The 13,893-nt window shown below is 24.2% G+C and overlaps 1 protein-coding gene across 1 annotated transcript; it reads right to left on the minus strand.

The window, feature by feature from the left end:
* Positions 1 to 6,399: 6,399 nt before the first annotated feature.
* OCT59_003736 (uncharacterized protein) lies at positions 6,400 to 8,373 on the minus strand (the record flags this gene model as incomplete). The annotated part of the gene is made up of 8 exons (XM_066147842.1): positions 6,400 to 6,428; positions 6,521 to 6,612; positions 6,688 to 6,742; positions 6,824 to 7,129; positions 7,211 to 7,452; positions 7,521 to 7,738; positions 7,822 to 8,000; positions 8,073 to 8,373. The coding sequence occupies 8 exons, from the start codon at positions 8,371 to 8,373 to the stop codon at positions 6,400 to 6,402; spliced, it is 1,422 nt and encodes a 473-aa protein (XP_065996504.1).
* Between the last annotated feature and the right edge of the window lie 5,520 nt (positions 8,374 to 13,893).

Genomic DNA, 13,893 nt, shown 5'->3' on the forward strand with positions numbered 1-13,893 from the left:
AAACATTTATTTTTTTAGCTTTTGAATCAAAAATTTTATTTTAATATTATCTTTTGGTTTTTTTGAACCAAAAGTTTTTTTTTTGAATAAATTTATTTATTGTTCTTTTGAATCAAAAATAGATTAATAATAGGTAAGAATTTTTTTTTGTTTATAAGGTTTCAGAATTTGAAAATTTTTTAAGGAGGTTTCCGTTTCAGTAATAGAAATATTATTTTACAAAGAATAATATTAAATAATGATATTAATTTTTAATAATATTAATTTATTATTAATATTATTTGTTTATTTTTTTTTCTTTATTTTTAAAATTTATTTCTTTTTTGGTTTAATTGAACCGAATTATTTAGTTATTTTTATTAAATTTTAATAAACCAAATTATTTTTTAATATTATTTTCTTTTTGGTTTTTTGAACCAAATTATTTAATTATTTTTATTAAATTTTAATTTACCAAATTATTTTTTTTCAGTTTTTTTAACTTAATTAATTTTTTTATGATTCTTTTTTTTTATTAAAAAATATTATTTTAAAAATATTCATTTTTACTCCAGATTTTTTTTTTTATCTTTTTCAGAACCAGATTTTTTTTATTTTTTTTTTCTATTTTTTTTTTAATTTTTTTTTCATGTTTTTCTTTAGGATCAGAAGAGTTTTGGAACAGTTTCAGCACAGCATACAAAAGCGCCATTTATATTTATATATATATATATATATATATTCTCCTTTAGTTCAGCACTCGGTAAGACACTGATTTATAATAAAGCTAAGTTAATCAAATATTGAATTCCCATATTTAGCGTGATTGTAAAAATTACACACGTGCTTTTTTATGATCGGATCTTCCTCCTTCCCTTTTTTTACAAACCGAGTAATTTTTATATTATTCGCGATATATGTTCGATACCTATTACAAAATTTGAAGTATTGAATTAATACATTACCGATACCCGATCTTATAATTTTTAATTACGTTCAATCAATGTCGATATAATGTACACATCAAATTTTATGTATGACGATTGACGTAATAATAGAGCAATTGTACTTTCGTTCAAATATTAATAAACAAAGAAAACTTTTTTTACAATATATATGGATATGGATATATATGTGTATATACCGAATTTTGAATTTACATACAGTATATACATACAGTTATACAAAAAAGGTATTCTTTTTCATCAGCTCAATCGGATACAATCTTATCCTAACTCCGATATTCCACATGTATAAACGATATGCAAATCGGATACAATTTTACCTTAACTCCGAAAATTCCATATATAAACGACATGCAAAAAGTATCCATTCTTTAAAAAAAAATCCCCCTCTCAAAAAAAATTTTTTTTTTAAAAAAAAACTTAACAAAGAAAAAAAAATTTTCTAAAAAATAAACCAATTATTTCAATTATTCTCAATTTTCTGTTCTTATTGATATTAAAGTTATCGAATCTTTTACACAATTTCCTTCACGGCTTCACCACGGCCATCGACTATTAACGAAAATGGTCTTGAATATTTCCAAAATTCTTTACATTAAATCAAAATATAGAATGAGAAAGAATTTGCGATGCACCACCAGAGATACTAGAAATAATCATCCATTGGAAATTAAAAATGAAACAAACTTTAATTAAAAAAAAATCAATAAATTCATGAAAAATTTTAAGATTAAAAAATACGAAAAAAAATTATAAAAAAAATTATGAAAATTATGAAAATTAAAAAAATAACATTAAATTAAATGTCCTTTGACGTAAAGAACAAAAATAATTTGAATTTATACAAAATTCTTATTATGATGTCATCAATGTCATCATCACATTTGATGTTTCGTATATATGAAAAAGACAGTTTCTATAGAGCTATGACGAATCTTATTCCTATGTTTGTGTATATTGATTTGGATATACTAAAATATATAACACCAAACATCACATGGAAAGGGAAACCTTTTGTCTATAGAAATTGTTATCTCACTAAAAAATTAGTTCTTTACGTCTTGCACCTCTTCAATATTTAACCTATAAATTCATCTGCAAGAGGTTATTTGCAACGATCATTCCCATTTCATAACAGTGATGCACAAAGACATCTTCCAATAGATGTCAATAGATCAAGTAAATTATGGGAATGGTTTACGCAAACCGGTTGGTTAAAAATCATTTCCAATGAGATAATCAATTTATTATGAATTTACTATGTTTTTTTTTCTTTTTGAATTTATAGAATTTCATTGTAATAGTTTTCAATCAGAACGCTAAAAGTTTATAAAAGTTAATATTTAAGGAAATTTTTTTTTACAATAGATTTCGTAAAAATGTGACTATCCTATAAAAATTTTTTATCATATGTCAGAGTTTTTTAAGAATATAAACTAGAAAAATGATCATTTATCAGAAAATTTTTTATAGGGTTACAGTAAAAATATTATAATATATAAAATATAATAATAAAATAAGTTATTAATTTCACCATTTTCTTTATTTTAATTGTGATGATTTATCTCAAATTCTTTAATTTAAGCTGAATTTTTTTGACTTCTACCTATGACAATTGTACGTTACGAATATTACAAAATTGGTTGCTTCATACCGACAAAAATGTTCAATTATTTATGTATAAAAAAAAAATTCATAAAAAAAACTTCAAAGAAATTAGTATTCTGGAATTATGTTTCAGTCATTTCACTGTCCTATTTTGGGTCGCATTCATTTCACCGACAGGGTCATTTCGCCGACAAATGTTTCACCGACAATCGTCTCACCGACAAGGGAATTTAGGATTAGGTAAGAAAATTAGGATGTGGATTAGGAATTTGGGTTGGGATTAGGATTAGGATAAGGTTAGGATTAGTGGATTAGGATTTCAAAATTGTCGGTGAAATGACTGTAACGTCCGTTGGTAAGATAATTTTCGGTGAAATGATTGTTGGTGAAATGAGCCAGACCCCTGTTTTTCTTTAAATGTTAAATGTTTACAGATAACACTCGGCTCTTATAATTATCTTTTCTTGTATTATACCATTCTTCATAATTCAGATTGTCCAAGATGGAAGTTTAGGATTCATATGACATAATCTGTCATGTGATTTGCTTTATGCTTTAATAAATACTTTTTATTTTTTACATCTTCGTATTCATCGCTCACTGACAGTTATTTCGCAAGATCGGCAAAAAAATCTTATTCCATAAAAGCAATCAATATATTTTGTAAAACTATTAAGGAATTAAACATAACGTCATACCAGATATGTGCTACCTCCTTCTCTGTTTCATTTGTACCATTTTAGAACTTTGAATATTTGTTAATTTTCGTTAACATGTACACAAAAAAAAAAATGTTCAAATTAAATTGAAATTTTATTGTCATTAAAACAATTTTTATATATTATTGCGGATTATCAATTCATCCGTCATTCAAATTCATCCATATTTTTTTTGTTCGAATCGGATAACGAATGTTCAAGATCGTAAACATTATTTGTAATTTTATATTATTAATCAAAAAAGAAGATTATAAATCAAAAATATGAATATTATTAATAATTAAGTTTTTGATTGAAACAATAGAAAGTAAAAATAAGGTCGAAATATAGAATTTCATCTTACGGATATAACGGCTGAGGAGTACCAAATTTGTAAATTCATTTAAACAATTTGTAAATAAAGATATCATAAAGATAATTTTATAATTAAGATAATTATAGAAATGTTGAACATAAAATAATCTTTTATCATGTAAAATATTTAAACATGAAATTATATCGTTTCAGAAAATATGGTTAAATTAAAAAAAAATTTCATTTTTTCTCATGAAAACACCAAAAAAGTTATAATTATAATTACTAAATTTCTAAATTAATGCTTCTTTTGGAAGAACAATACAATTTAAACTTGTAATATTTTAAAATAATAATTAGTATAAATAAAATATTATTATTTGTGTTATTCAAATGATTTTATAAATATTTTGTAATCAATTACTAAATTGGATTTGATCTGAAAAAAGAATTTTAATTTTATTGGTTTATCAAACGTTTTTGTGTAATTTTTAAGTTTTTCTGTCATTAAATAAGGTTCATGATCATATTACTTTTTATTTGTTTTTTTTTTAAAAAAAAAAAATTTGAAACGCTAATAAAAAATAAATATGTTTAAAAAAGTGGGTTAGATTTTCCTATCAAAACCCTAAAATAATTATGTAACGGTAACACACCCTCCTTTCAAAAAAAGTAAATTCCACTAAGATAATAACTTTGAACCAATTGCATGATAAAATAAACACAGTACTTACCTTAAAAGTATTGGTCTAATAATTCAAAATCTAAGGTACAGATATTAAAAGATATTAAGCTGCTAAATATCTTTAGGAAAAGCGTATACCACAATTTTTATGATGTAATATATAACGCAATTGTAAGAATTGTTATAAAAAGTGTTCAAATTTTTTAATTATCCAAATTATAAATATTCAAAAAAAAAAAAAAAAAAAAAATTTTAATGACATTCTTTTCATTTACATTCACATCATGATATCGTTGGTAGAAAAGATACGATAAAATTAAATAATTTTAACGTTTAATATACACTTTATATATACACGAAAGAAAAATAATTCCGATTTTAAAATTCACTCTATGAAGAAAGAAAACGTTTTTTTTTTTTAAGAATTCTTTTATAATAAAAAAAAATATCGGCGACAAATAATAAGATGATCTTATTTGACGGTGAAAGTGTCGAAGAGCATTTGTTAAACTGAAATGAAATAACATATGCCTGTATTCAAATTACTTCCAGCTAATAATCTAAAAAAAAGAAACATTATTATTTGAGGGAGGCGATGAGATAATAATTTCGTTGACTTTTGGCGCCCGTCCGTGAGTCTATAACAAGATAATCCAAGAAGGCGGTAGACACAACTTTAAGAGCAAAGTTACAAAAACGGACCTGGAACTTTTATATCTTTCATAGTTTCAGAAAAAGAGGCGGTTATTGATTTTTATTATATTTACTTTATACAATTATTTACTTTATACAATAATAGTCGATGGAAATTTTTTGATAATATGTAAATACTATGATGTAAATGATACAAGTAGCAAATTTCCTTTTCCCCTTCGCTTAAATAATTTTTGTTCTCTTTGTAAAAAAAAAATTATATTTTTAATAATGAATCGTGTTTTATTTAATTAAATCTTGACGGCAAATATTACGATATTACACACAACAGACAGTATGAATTTAATGACGTAATTCTGAAAGAAAAATATTTTTCTCTAATAAAAATTTAATGCAAATATTCAATCAAATAAAGCTACTCTAAATAATAAAAAGTTCTCATAATCCTCATTAATTTCATTTGATTTTATAAATGTTTTCTTAAACCAGGAATTTAAACTTAAACGATCCCAATTTTTAAAATTGCAGATCATCTCGCAATTATGAAAAACGAAATAAAAATTTTCCTAAATCCAAGTTGTAGTGTTACGATCCGTCTATTCTCCATCCAGAAATATAGTGCGGGTAACTGTCATCTGTACCTGCCAGTATTAAATCTGTCGAATTTCTGCGGATCACGTGCATGATCCTTAATAAAATTGAATAATTCTTCAAGGAGTAATTCATAAGAAGCAACTAATCCTATCCTGGCTTGGTCGGAGTCCCGGGTAGTTTTCTTTTTAATTCCAGTAAAGGTCCGCTCCAGGGATTTTTATCGTTGTTTGGACGAAGTTTTATAATGGTTTCCAATATTTTATTCGTTAGAATAGTGATGTGATTTTCATTGTATTTCTCCTTACTCTACATAAAATAAATAAATAAATAAATTCATAAGAAGCAACTAAAAGTCCAAAAAATATCTTCGCCTATTTTCTAATTCAAGTTAAAAAAAATAATAATAAAATAATTGTAAATTATGATTACCAACTTGAAATAATTTAATTAAATTATATGGATTCCATCTGAAACACTTGAAAGTTGAAATGGGTAAGTATATTGGGAGTGGCGGATTTAGTAGTATTTATTCAGAAAATTAGTTCGTAAATAATGAGAATTAATTAAATTCAAGCGCTTTGTATTCCGACGCTTAAGCGCTTTAATAAAGTAATAAATTTTCAATTTTGTAAAACAAAAAAAAAAGTGCCACGTATATCACAGCGTTTCTTATACCGTTAACGGTGGATGAGTCGAAATTTGTTGTTGCATATTTCACCAAGTTTATAAATATTTGTTTAATTCATTTAAAAAACAATAAATTGTATTTCTTAAAAATAAAAAATAAATGATATTTATTATAAATTGATATAATATATATAATATACTTAAAAAAAGCCTGATATATGATTTTTTCTACTACAAAAATTTAACCTTTGTGAATATACTGTAAACCCTTAGTTTACCCAGTAGTTTTAATACGTTTTCCTACTTTTTTTAAAATGAAAAAGAAAAATATTAACATCAAAAAAAAAGAATAAAAATAAAAATAAACATCATCATCAAGCCAAATTAATATTTACCACTATCGTCATATGTTTCAAGGTTTAATTCTTCAATGTTTCGCTTTTTTAAAGAGGTTGAATTTTGAATTGTTAAATTTTTTGATGATAAACTAAATAATAATTAATATTAATTAACCAGTACGTGGTACAATACATTTAAAAACATAACTGATAATTGCAAATACCTTTCAATGTCTATTATTATATCAAGCTCTTCTTCTTTCGAAATATAATTGTAATCTAAATAAAATTCATTTTAAAGATTACTTAATATAGTATTTTTAGTTACAATTAATTTAATTAATTATTTTCTAGTAATACCTTGTTTATTACCAAATGAAATTGTTGAGAATGAATTAATGGATGAACATTTAGAAATTAAATCGCTTAATGGTCTACTTGTATAAATGGCTTCCGGGTGGCATTTTTCAGCAAATTCAGGTCCAATTTTCTTTGATTCTATCAGGTTTTCTCTTTTTTCCTCAGCTTGATTAAATTCTGCATCATTTTTACCTCTAAAATACCAATTATCAACTGTCAAACATATTTCTTTCATAGAAGGCCTTTTTTTGGGATCAGGATCCCAACAACTTTTCATTATATTAGCATAACATTCTGGCGTATCTTCTGTAATTTTGGGACGTTCTCCATCAAGAATTTTATAAATAAGATGAATATCATGTTCAACATTAGCAAAAGGTTTACAACCTGTTGTAAGTTCCCACATAATCATACCCAAACTATAAATATCAGCTTCTTTAGAAAATGCAGACCCTTTAAATATTTCTGGTGCAATATAAGGTATAACTCCATATATTTCATTATTTGATGATTCATTTTTTACAGATTGTGATAATCCCAGATCCCCAATTTTCCATGAAAAATCTAATAATATATTTCCGCTGTGGAAATCTCGATGTATAAATTCATTATTATGAATATATTCAAGCCTAAATAAAAAAAAGGTTAATAGCTTAAATTTTGAAAATATAATGAATACATTAAAAAATATAAGTACCCCATTGAAATATCTTGTAAAATAAGTAATACTGTATTATTATTATTATTCCACGTAAGATTTGTAAAATTCTTTTGTAAATACTTATGTAAATCTCCTTTCGACGCATATTTCATAACTAATATATAATCTTCTAATTCAGGATCTTTTGTAAATCCATAAATTTTAATAATATAGTCATAGAATGTTCGATTAAAACAATGTTGATTTGATCTTAACTATAAAATTTTATGATTTAATATCAGAGATTAAAGACTAAATTATTTAATAAATTACTTACGCAAGTTTTTAAAATATTCACCTCATTTAAGAAATATTTATTATTATTTTTAGAATTTTCAAATCTTTTTAAAATGACAGTTTCATTATAAATTAACCAAGTTGCTTTATATATAATACCATATCCTCCTTTCGTCATTTCTTTTACATCTTTAAATTGAGAATATGGTATCCACTTAACTGGTTTTACTCTATCTTTTCCTTTAAAAATATAATAGAATAGGTTAATGGTAAATTAAGAATATGATATTAACCTAACTGGTTTTACTCTACCTTTTTCTTTAAAAATATAATTTAATAGAGTTGATGGTTCAAAATATTTATCAATGGTTTTTACAAAGTCTAAACATAAGTTTTCATGCATATTATCATTAAAAAGGAAATCATCAGGATCTCTATCTACGACGTTGTCTATAATAAGTGATATTCTTTTACATTTTTTACAATGAGTTTGGCCTGTAAGTCCAAAAATAATGTTTGTTGTTAAGCAATGTCTGCATCCAGTATAAAATATAAGACAATTTGTACAATATTTTTGGCAATGTGATGTAAATGTTAACTCTGAACTACACATGTTGCAACTAGGAGTATTATGCCACCATGGTAAGTAAAGAATTAAAATTTGTTTTTTAACCAAGGTTGATTTTACACATTCAAAAGAAATTAGATAACAATCTGAGCATAATATAGTTCGCCGTATAATTCTTTCCGATGGAGACTTTCCACATAATTGACAATGTTTTTTACTTTCAACCAGATAATAGTATTTACGTCCTTCTATTTGATTAAAACTTAAAATTCTCAAACGGCTTTCATAGTATTTCTCATATTCATTAAAGTCTATTTCGTAATATATGTCCAAGTATATATTATTATCAGTTATATCATCAATATAACGCGAAAAACATTTTTTGCAACATTTTTGATCATAATAAAGAGCCTTAATATATATTACTCCACAATTAAAACACTTTTCATCTTCTTTATTAAAAGATATAAAATTTAATTGGTATAGGACTAGATTTCAACCTTGGTGTTGGGTCAAAAAAATTTTCTTCATTTGTATTTACAAGTTCCATTTTAATATATTAATGACTAAAATATGTTATAAATAAATATCTAAATATCGATAACAAATAATTTGGAAATTGAATGTATTTTATTTATATTTTTATTTATACCTGAAATGAAAGGATGGAAATTTCTGCTGGTGATACCGACGGTGATACAGAAAGTATTTCTGGATTTACTCATGGAAAGTTCGTTTTAAATTTAGAAATACTTTATCGAAGGGAAAATGCATAATGATGATGCATTGACTTACTTATTTGATTGAGATGCATATGATCAACCAACGGAAGTACTTTTTTTAAGATTGGCGTAAAAAATATTTCATCATAGAAGGTAATAATGGAAACTAAAATGTTACACAAATTAAGAAAAGAATGAATAAAATATGAAGGAAATCAATAATTGAAACAACTGAACGATTAAAAGAATATTTGTACGACCAATTGGCGTAAAATAATACTATCTAAATGAATCAATATCATAATATTGTAAAATGCAAATGAAATCTCAAATTTTCATAATTCTTACATTGTCGTTCATTTAAGGGAATACTCTACATACCCTTAAATGTGTTACCCAGTAACAATAAACATTCCGTCAATTTTTTACTAATGTAAACTGAATTTTCGTAAACTTAACCTAAAAGGATTAAATTCATATCATGTTTAAAAAGCCAGGTAATAAATTATCAGTTTACATAACCACCATTATCCGAAGTAATACCCATTTTCCGAGGTTAAATTAAAAAATGATTAAGCAACCTTTATTGTTGTCGACGTCATAAAAAACGTCAATTTATTTTTCATTGTATTAAGCACTTTTTTATTGCAAACCATAAAAAGTAAAATTATTTAGAAATACATGATTTTCCTTTAAATTCTAAATCTTTTAATACTATATTATTCACACTAGCCTAATTGGCTATTAACAAATAGTATTTAAAAATAGGATTTTTTAGTAAATAAATAACGGTCTTGACTATTATTTTTTCTATTTTTATTTATCTTGTTTCTTTATACTTTGATTGATATGTTTGAATTTGTGATATTTATAAGGAATTTCACTTATTATTTCACAAGTTCAAAGCTAAAATATAATATTTTATTTCTCAATAAATAAATAATTAAATAAATCGTTATATATAAATAACATTTTATAATTATTACATAATTTATAATACTAAACTTTATTTAATATTTGGAATAACGACCTCCCCAAAAAAAATTTATAAAAAAAAGAATATTAAATTCGTGTGATCATAGAAACGATGATTGATTTCAATTTGAAAAATCTTTTTTTTTTGCAATATATAATAATACAATTGAATTCTGAAAAAAAAAACGAAAAAAATATTCGCTGTACACTCAATCCGCTGATAGACTTACAAGGTAATTGTAAAAAAATTAAGTAAATAATATTAAAAGGAATGAGAGAGGAGATCAAGAATTCAGACAACGAGATACTATTAATAAGAAAAATAGACTATTTTAAAATATAACGACCTGCTGAAAAAATTTTCCAATACTAAAAATTGACTAATATATTTTTCAGTTTATGATTTCTTTACAATTTGAAAAACTTCATAATCATCAATATTTGTAATTTCTAATACTGATATTGGAATTTTAATACCAGGATAATTCCTTGAAAAATCATTATTAACCATCCAATGAGTATTTTTATAATAAAGATAATAACCAAATATTGGACCATAATCTTGATAACAACCTACAGAACATCGACCATTACTATAACCAACTTTCGCAGTTTTCATATTCTTTCTATCCATAAAAGAGAATATAAAACTATTTTTTGTAGTTTTATAATCACCACATAAATCCCAATCAAATGGATTAAAACCACCAAAAATTTGTTCTGATCCTTTAATTTTTACTATAGTTATAGTAGCTCCTATATCATCACAATTTTCATGAAATGCTTCGGCTGTAAAGCCATCTCTACTAGCACGATAAATTAAATTAAAATGATAAGGAATACATTTTAAATTATAATATGAATTGGATTTCTTTTCTATCCAACTAGAAAAAATAGCAAAATGTTGAGACTTAACAATATATGTATTATATTTTGGATTTCTAGAGGGTTGTATATTATTATCAAGTATTTTATTTGGTGTTGCATGAAAAGCAAGTATGTTATCAATCAAATCTTCAGGTAGCAATACTCTGAAAGGGTATACCTTTGAATGAAAATCTTCTGAAGATATTTGATAAAATCTAATTAAAGGAATGAAATCTTGAAAAGTACTTTTCATAATTGCGATTTCTTCATTATTCCATTTATTAACATCTTGTTGAATGGTAGGATGTTGGGTAAAACTCCATTTGATCAAGTTATCCCATATAACAATTTCATCCAACATTAAATCATCCCGGTTTAATAAGAATTTCAATAAAGGTTCTTTTAACTTAATTAAATTATCAGGATTGAATAATATATCTGGTTTATCACAAATTGTTTCAAGAAAATAATCCCATAATCTTGAGAAAGTATCACATTGATGAACTGAATGTACAATTTCAAGAATTTCAACGGGATTTTGTTGCAAAATTTCATGTTGATGATTAATTAAATAATCTTGAATACAAGGGATTAATGTTTGGATATTGAGTTCATCCACAGCGACTAAAAGATTCAATAATTCTGGATTTTTTAAATTTTTTAAATCAACTTTTCCACAATAAATAAATCTAAATAATAATAATAATTTTTTTTTTAAAAAAAAAATATTATAATTTTTAAAATAACAAATGTTAAATTTTTTTTTTATACATTACCTTAAAACAATTTTAAATATTTGAGGAGAAACGTTAGGTTTTTTAAAAATAAATTTTCCATCTTTTTTAATAGCCCATTCATTAGAGAATGCCGCACGAAAATATTGTGACCTAATGCGTAATATGAATGAATGAGCATAAATTTCCTTCATATTATCATTTTCACCAGCGTATATAATAACATCATATCCTTTATCAATTTCAAGTAATTTTTCATAATCATTAATAAGATCTTTAGAATATTCAAAAGACATTTTTGTTTTCAAAAATAAATATAATTTTTTTAAAAAATAGGGTTAAGTTCATAATTCGGAGTATAAATACATAATTATTCATATGGTCGCACAAATGATATTAGGTGCATTAAGATTTGTATTCTTCTTTTAGATATAATTTACTCAAAATTAATTGGATGATTGTCCTATTCGTGTAACATTTTTGCCTTTGTGTAGAATATAACTACAATGACTTATATAGTTTAGGAATAGTATGAATTATGAGAAAAAAAAAATACTTTTGCCAAAAATAATTAATTAAAACAAATAATAAAATTTTATTTCTTATATAAATTTAAATTATTAAATTTAGCAATTGTATTACTAAATAATATTCTATGTAAATAGTATTCACGATATTTGTGATTACAAAACAAGCTTACTTGATCACTCAAGACCTGTTTCATGCTGTGAAATGAAAAAATTAAATATTTGTAGCGCAGTAATTACATGGAAATACCATCACATTTCTGAATGTTCAAAAGTAATCCTAAACAGGGCAAACTTTGGTTAAATGCAAGGGTTTTTGGATTAAGTAAATTAAATAAAATACTGAAATTATGGCGGGAGACAAAGGATTTTTGCTGATAAATAAACACATTTGTACCATTATGAAAATGATTGGACAATCTTTCAAACTAGTAACTTGTTATTAAATTAATTTATACCTGTCAAAAATTTATTTTATCTATCTGAAATGTTAAATTTGCTGCGGAATATGCGGAAAAAATGCAATTGTTGTGAAAATAATCTACCTTATAAATATAACCCGAAATCAATGATTAGGAGTTATCTTAGTATTGTTCGGGTCGGGTCTGGAGATGATGCTGGTACAACTTAAGACTCTCATTAATATTCATAAACATTTAATTAGATTTAGTTATGAGAGTTAAATTGGAGCAGCCTTAAACAATGAGGTTGAATAATTAATTGTGATATAAAATTAGGAGAAAATGTTTATAACTATAAGCTTTTTTGGTGATCTCCGTCATTATAAAACAATTGCATTAACGTGCAAATATTTTTTCAATTATTTACTATACTATGAGGTTTCGTTCACTATGAACCGTAAAAAGGCCTTAATATCATTGTAATTTAAGGCTGGGTTTCATTTCAATCCTTAAGCATATTTTCTGATTATATTTATCAGTAATATTTATGATGTAAATTTAAACAAACGTTGTTTATATTTCAATGTTCAATTATCAACATAGTTTCTCAATACAATAAACTGAAGGAAAAAAAATTTTTTTTTAGTATCATCTAAATTGGACAAGCTAAAACACATGCATTTTATTCGAATAACAAATTTAAATTAAGTAGTAACGATTGATGGTTATGATGAAATATTATTAATTACGCTATAGAAACTAACGTTTAACGTTCTGAATTTTTTTAAGTATCGTTTCAAAAATTTTATTTATAAGCCCTAAATACATTATAAATAGTTTGGTTTTGACATTTAAAGGTTTTTATAATAATCAATGAATACGGAATAATTATTGATAAAAATTCTAAATAGAAATTATAGTGATAATTTGTATAATACGGTGTTGCAATTTTTTCATGTGTTTCTAATAACCCGAGAAATTGTATGAATATAAAATAACTGTATATTTTGAAACTTTCATTACATTATCAAATATAAATAAATAGATTCATTAATTTGTTTTTTCTGATTTCTTATAATTCGAAAGCTTCATCTATATTTACACCTATGATTGTTGGAAATACCAAATTACTAATACTAGCGATACTAAGATAATAATTATTACTAATATCCCAAAATTATCATTACTTTGATGACAACATCCATAAAATCCGATTAAATAGTCTGCAATCATATTTTTATCAATCATGCGATGTCATCATACCATAATATAAATAATCCCTAATATAAAAGTCCTTAACAATCGCAATGACAATATATTTATATTTTTAATCGTACTT

This window comes from Rhizophagus irregularis, chromosome 12 (assembly GCF_026210795.1).
Source record: "Rhizophagus irregularis chromosome 12, complete sequence".
In the NCBI taxonomy this organism is placed as follows: Eukaryota; Fungi; Glomeromycota; class Glomeromycetes; order Glomerales; family Glomeraceae; genus Rhizophagus; species Rhizophagus irregularis.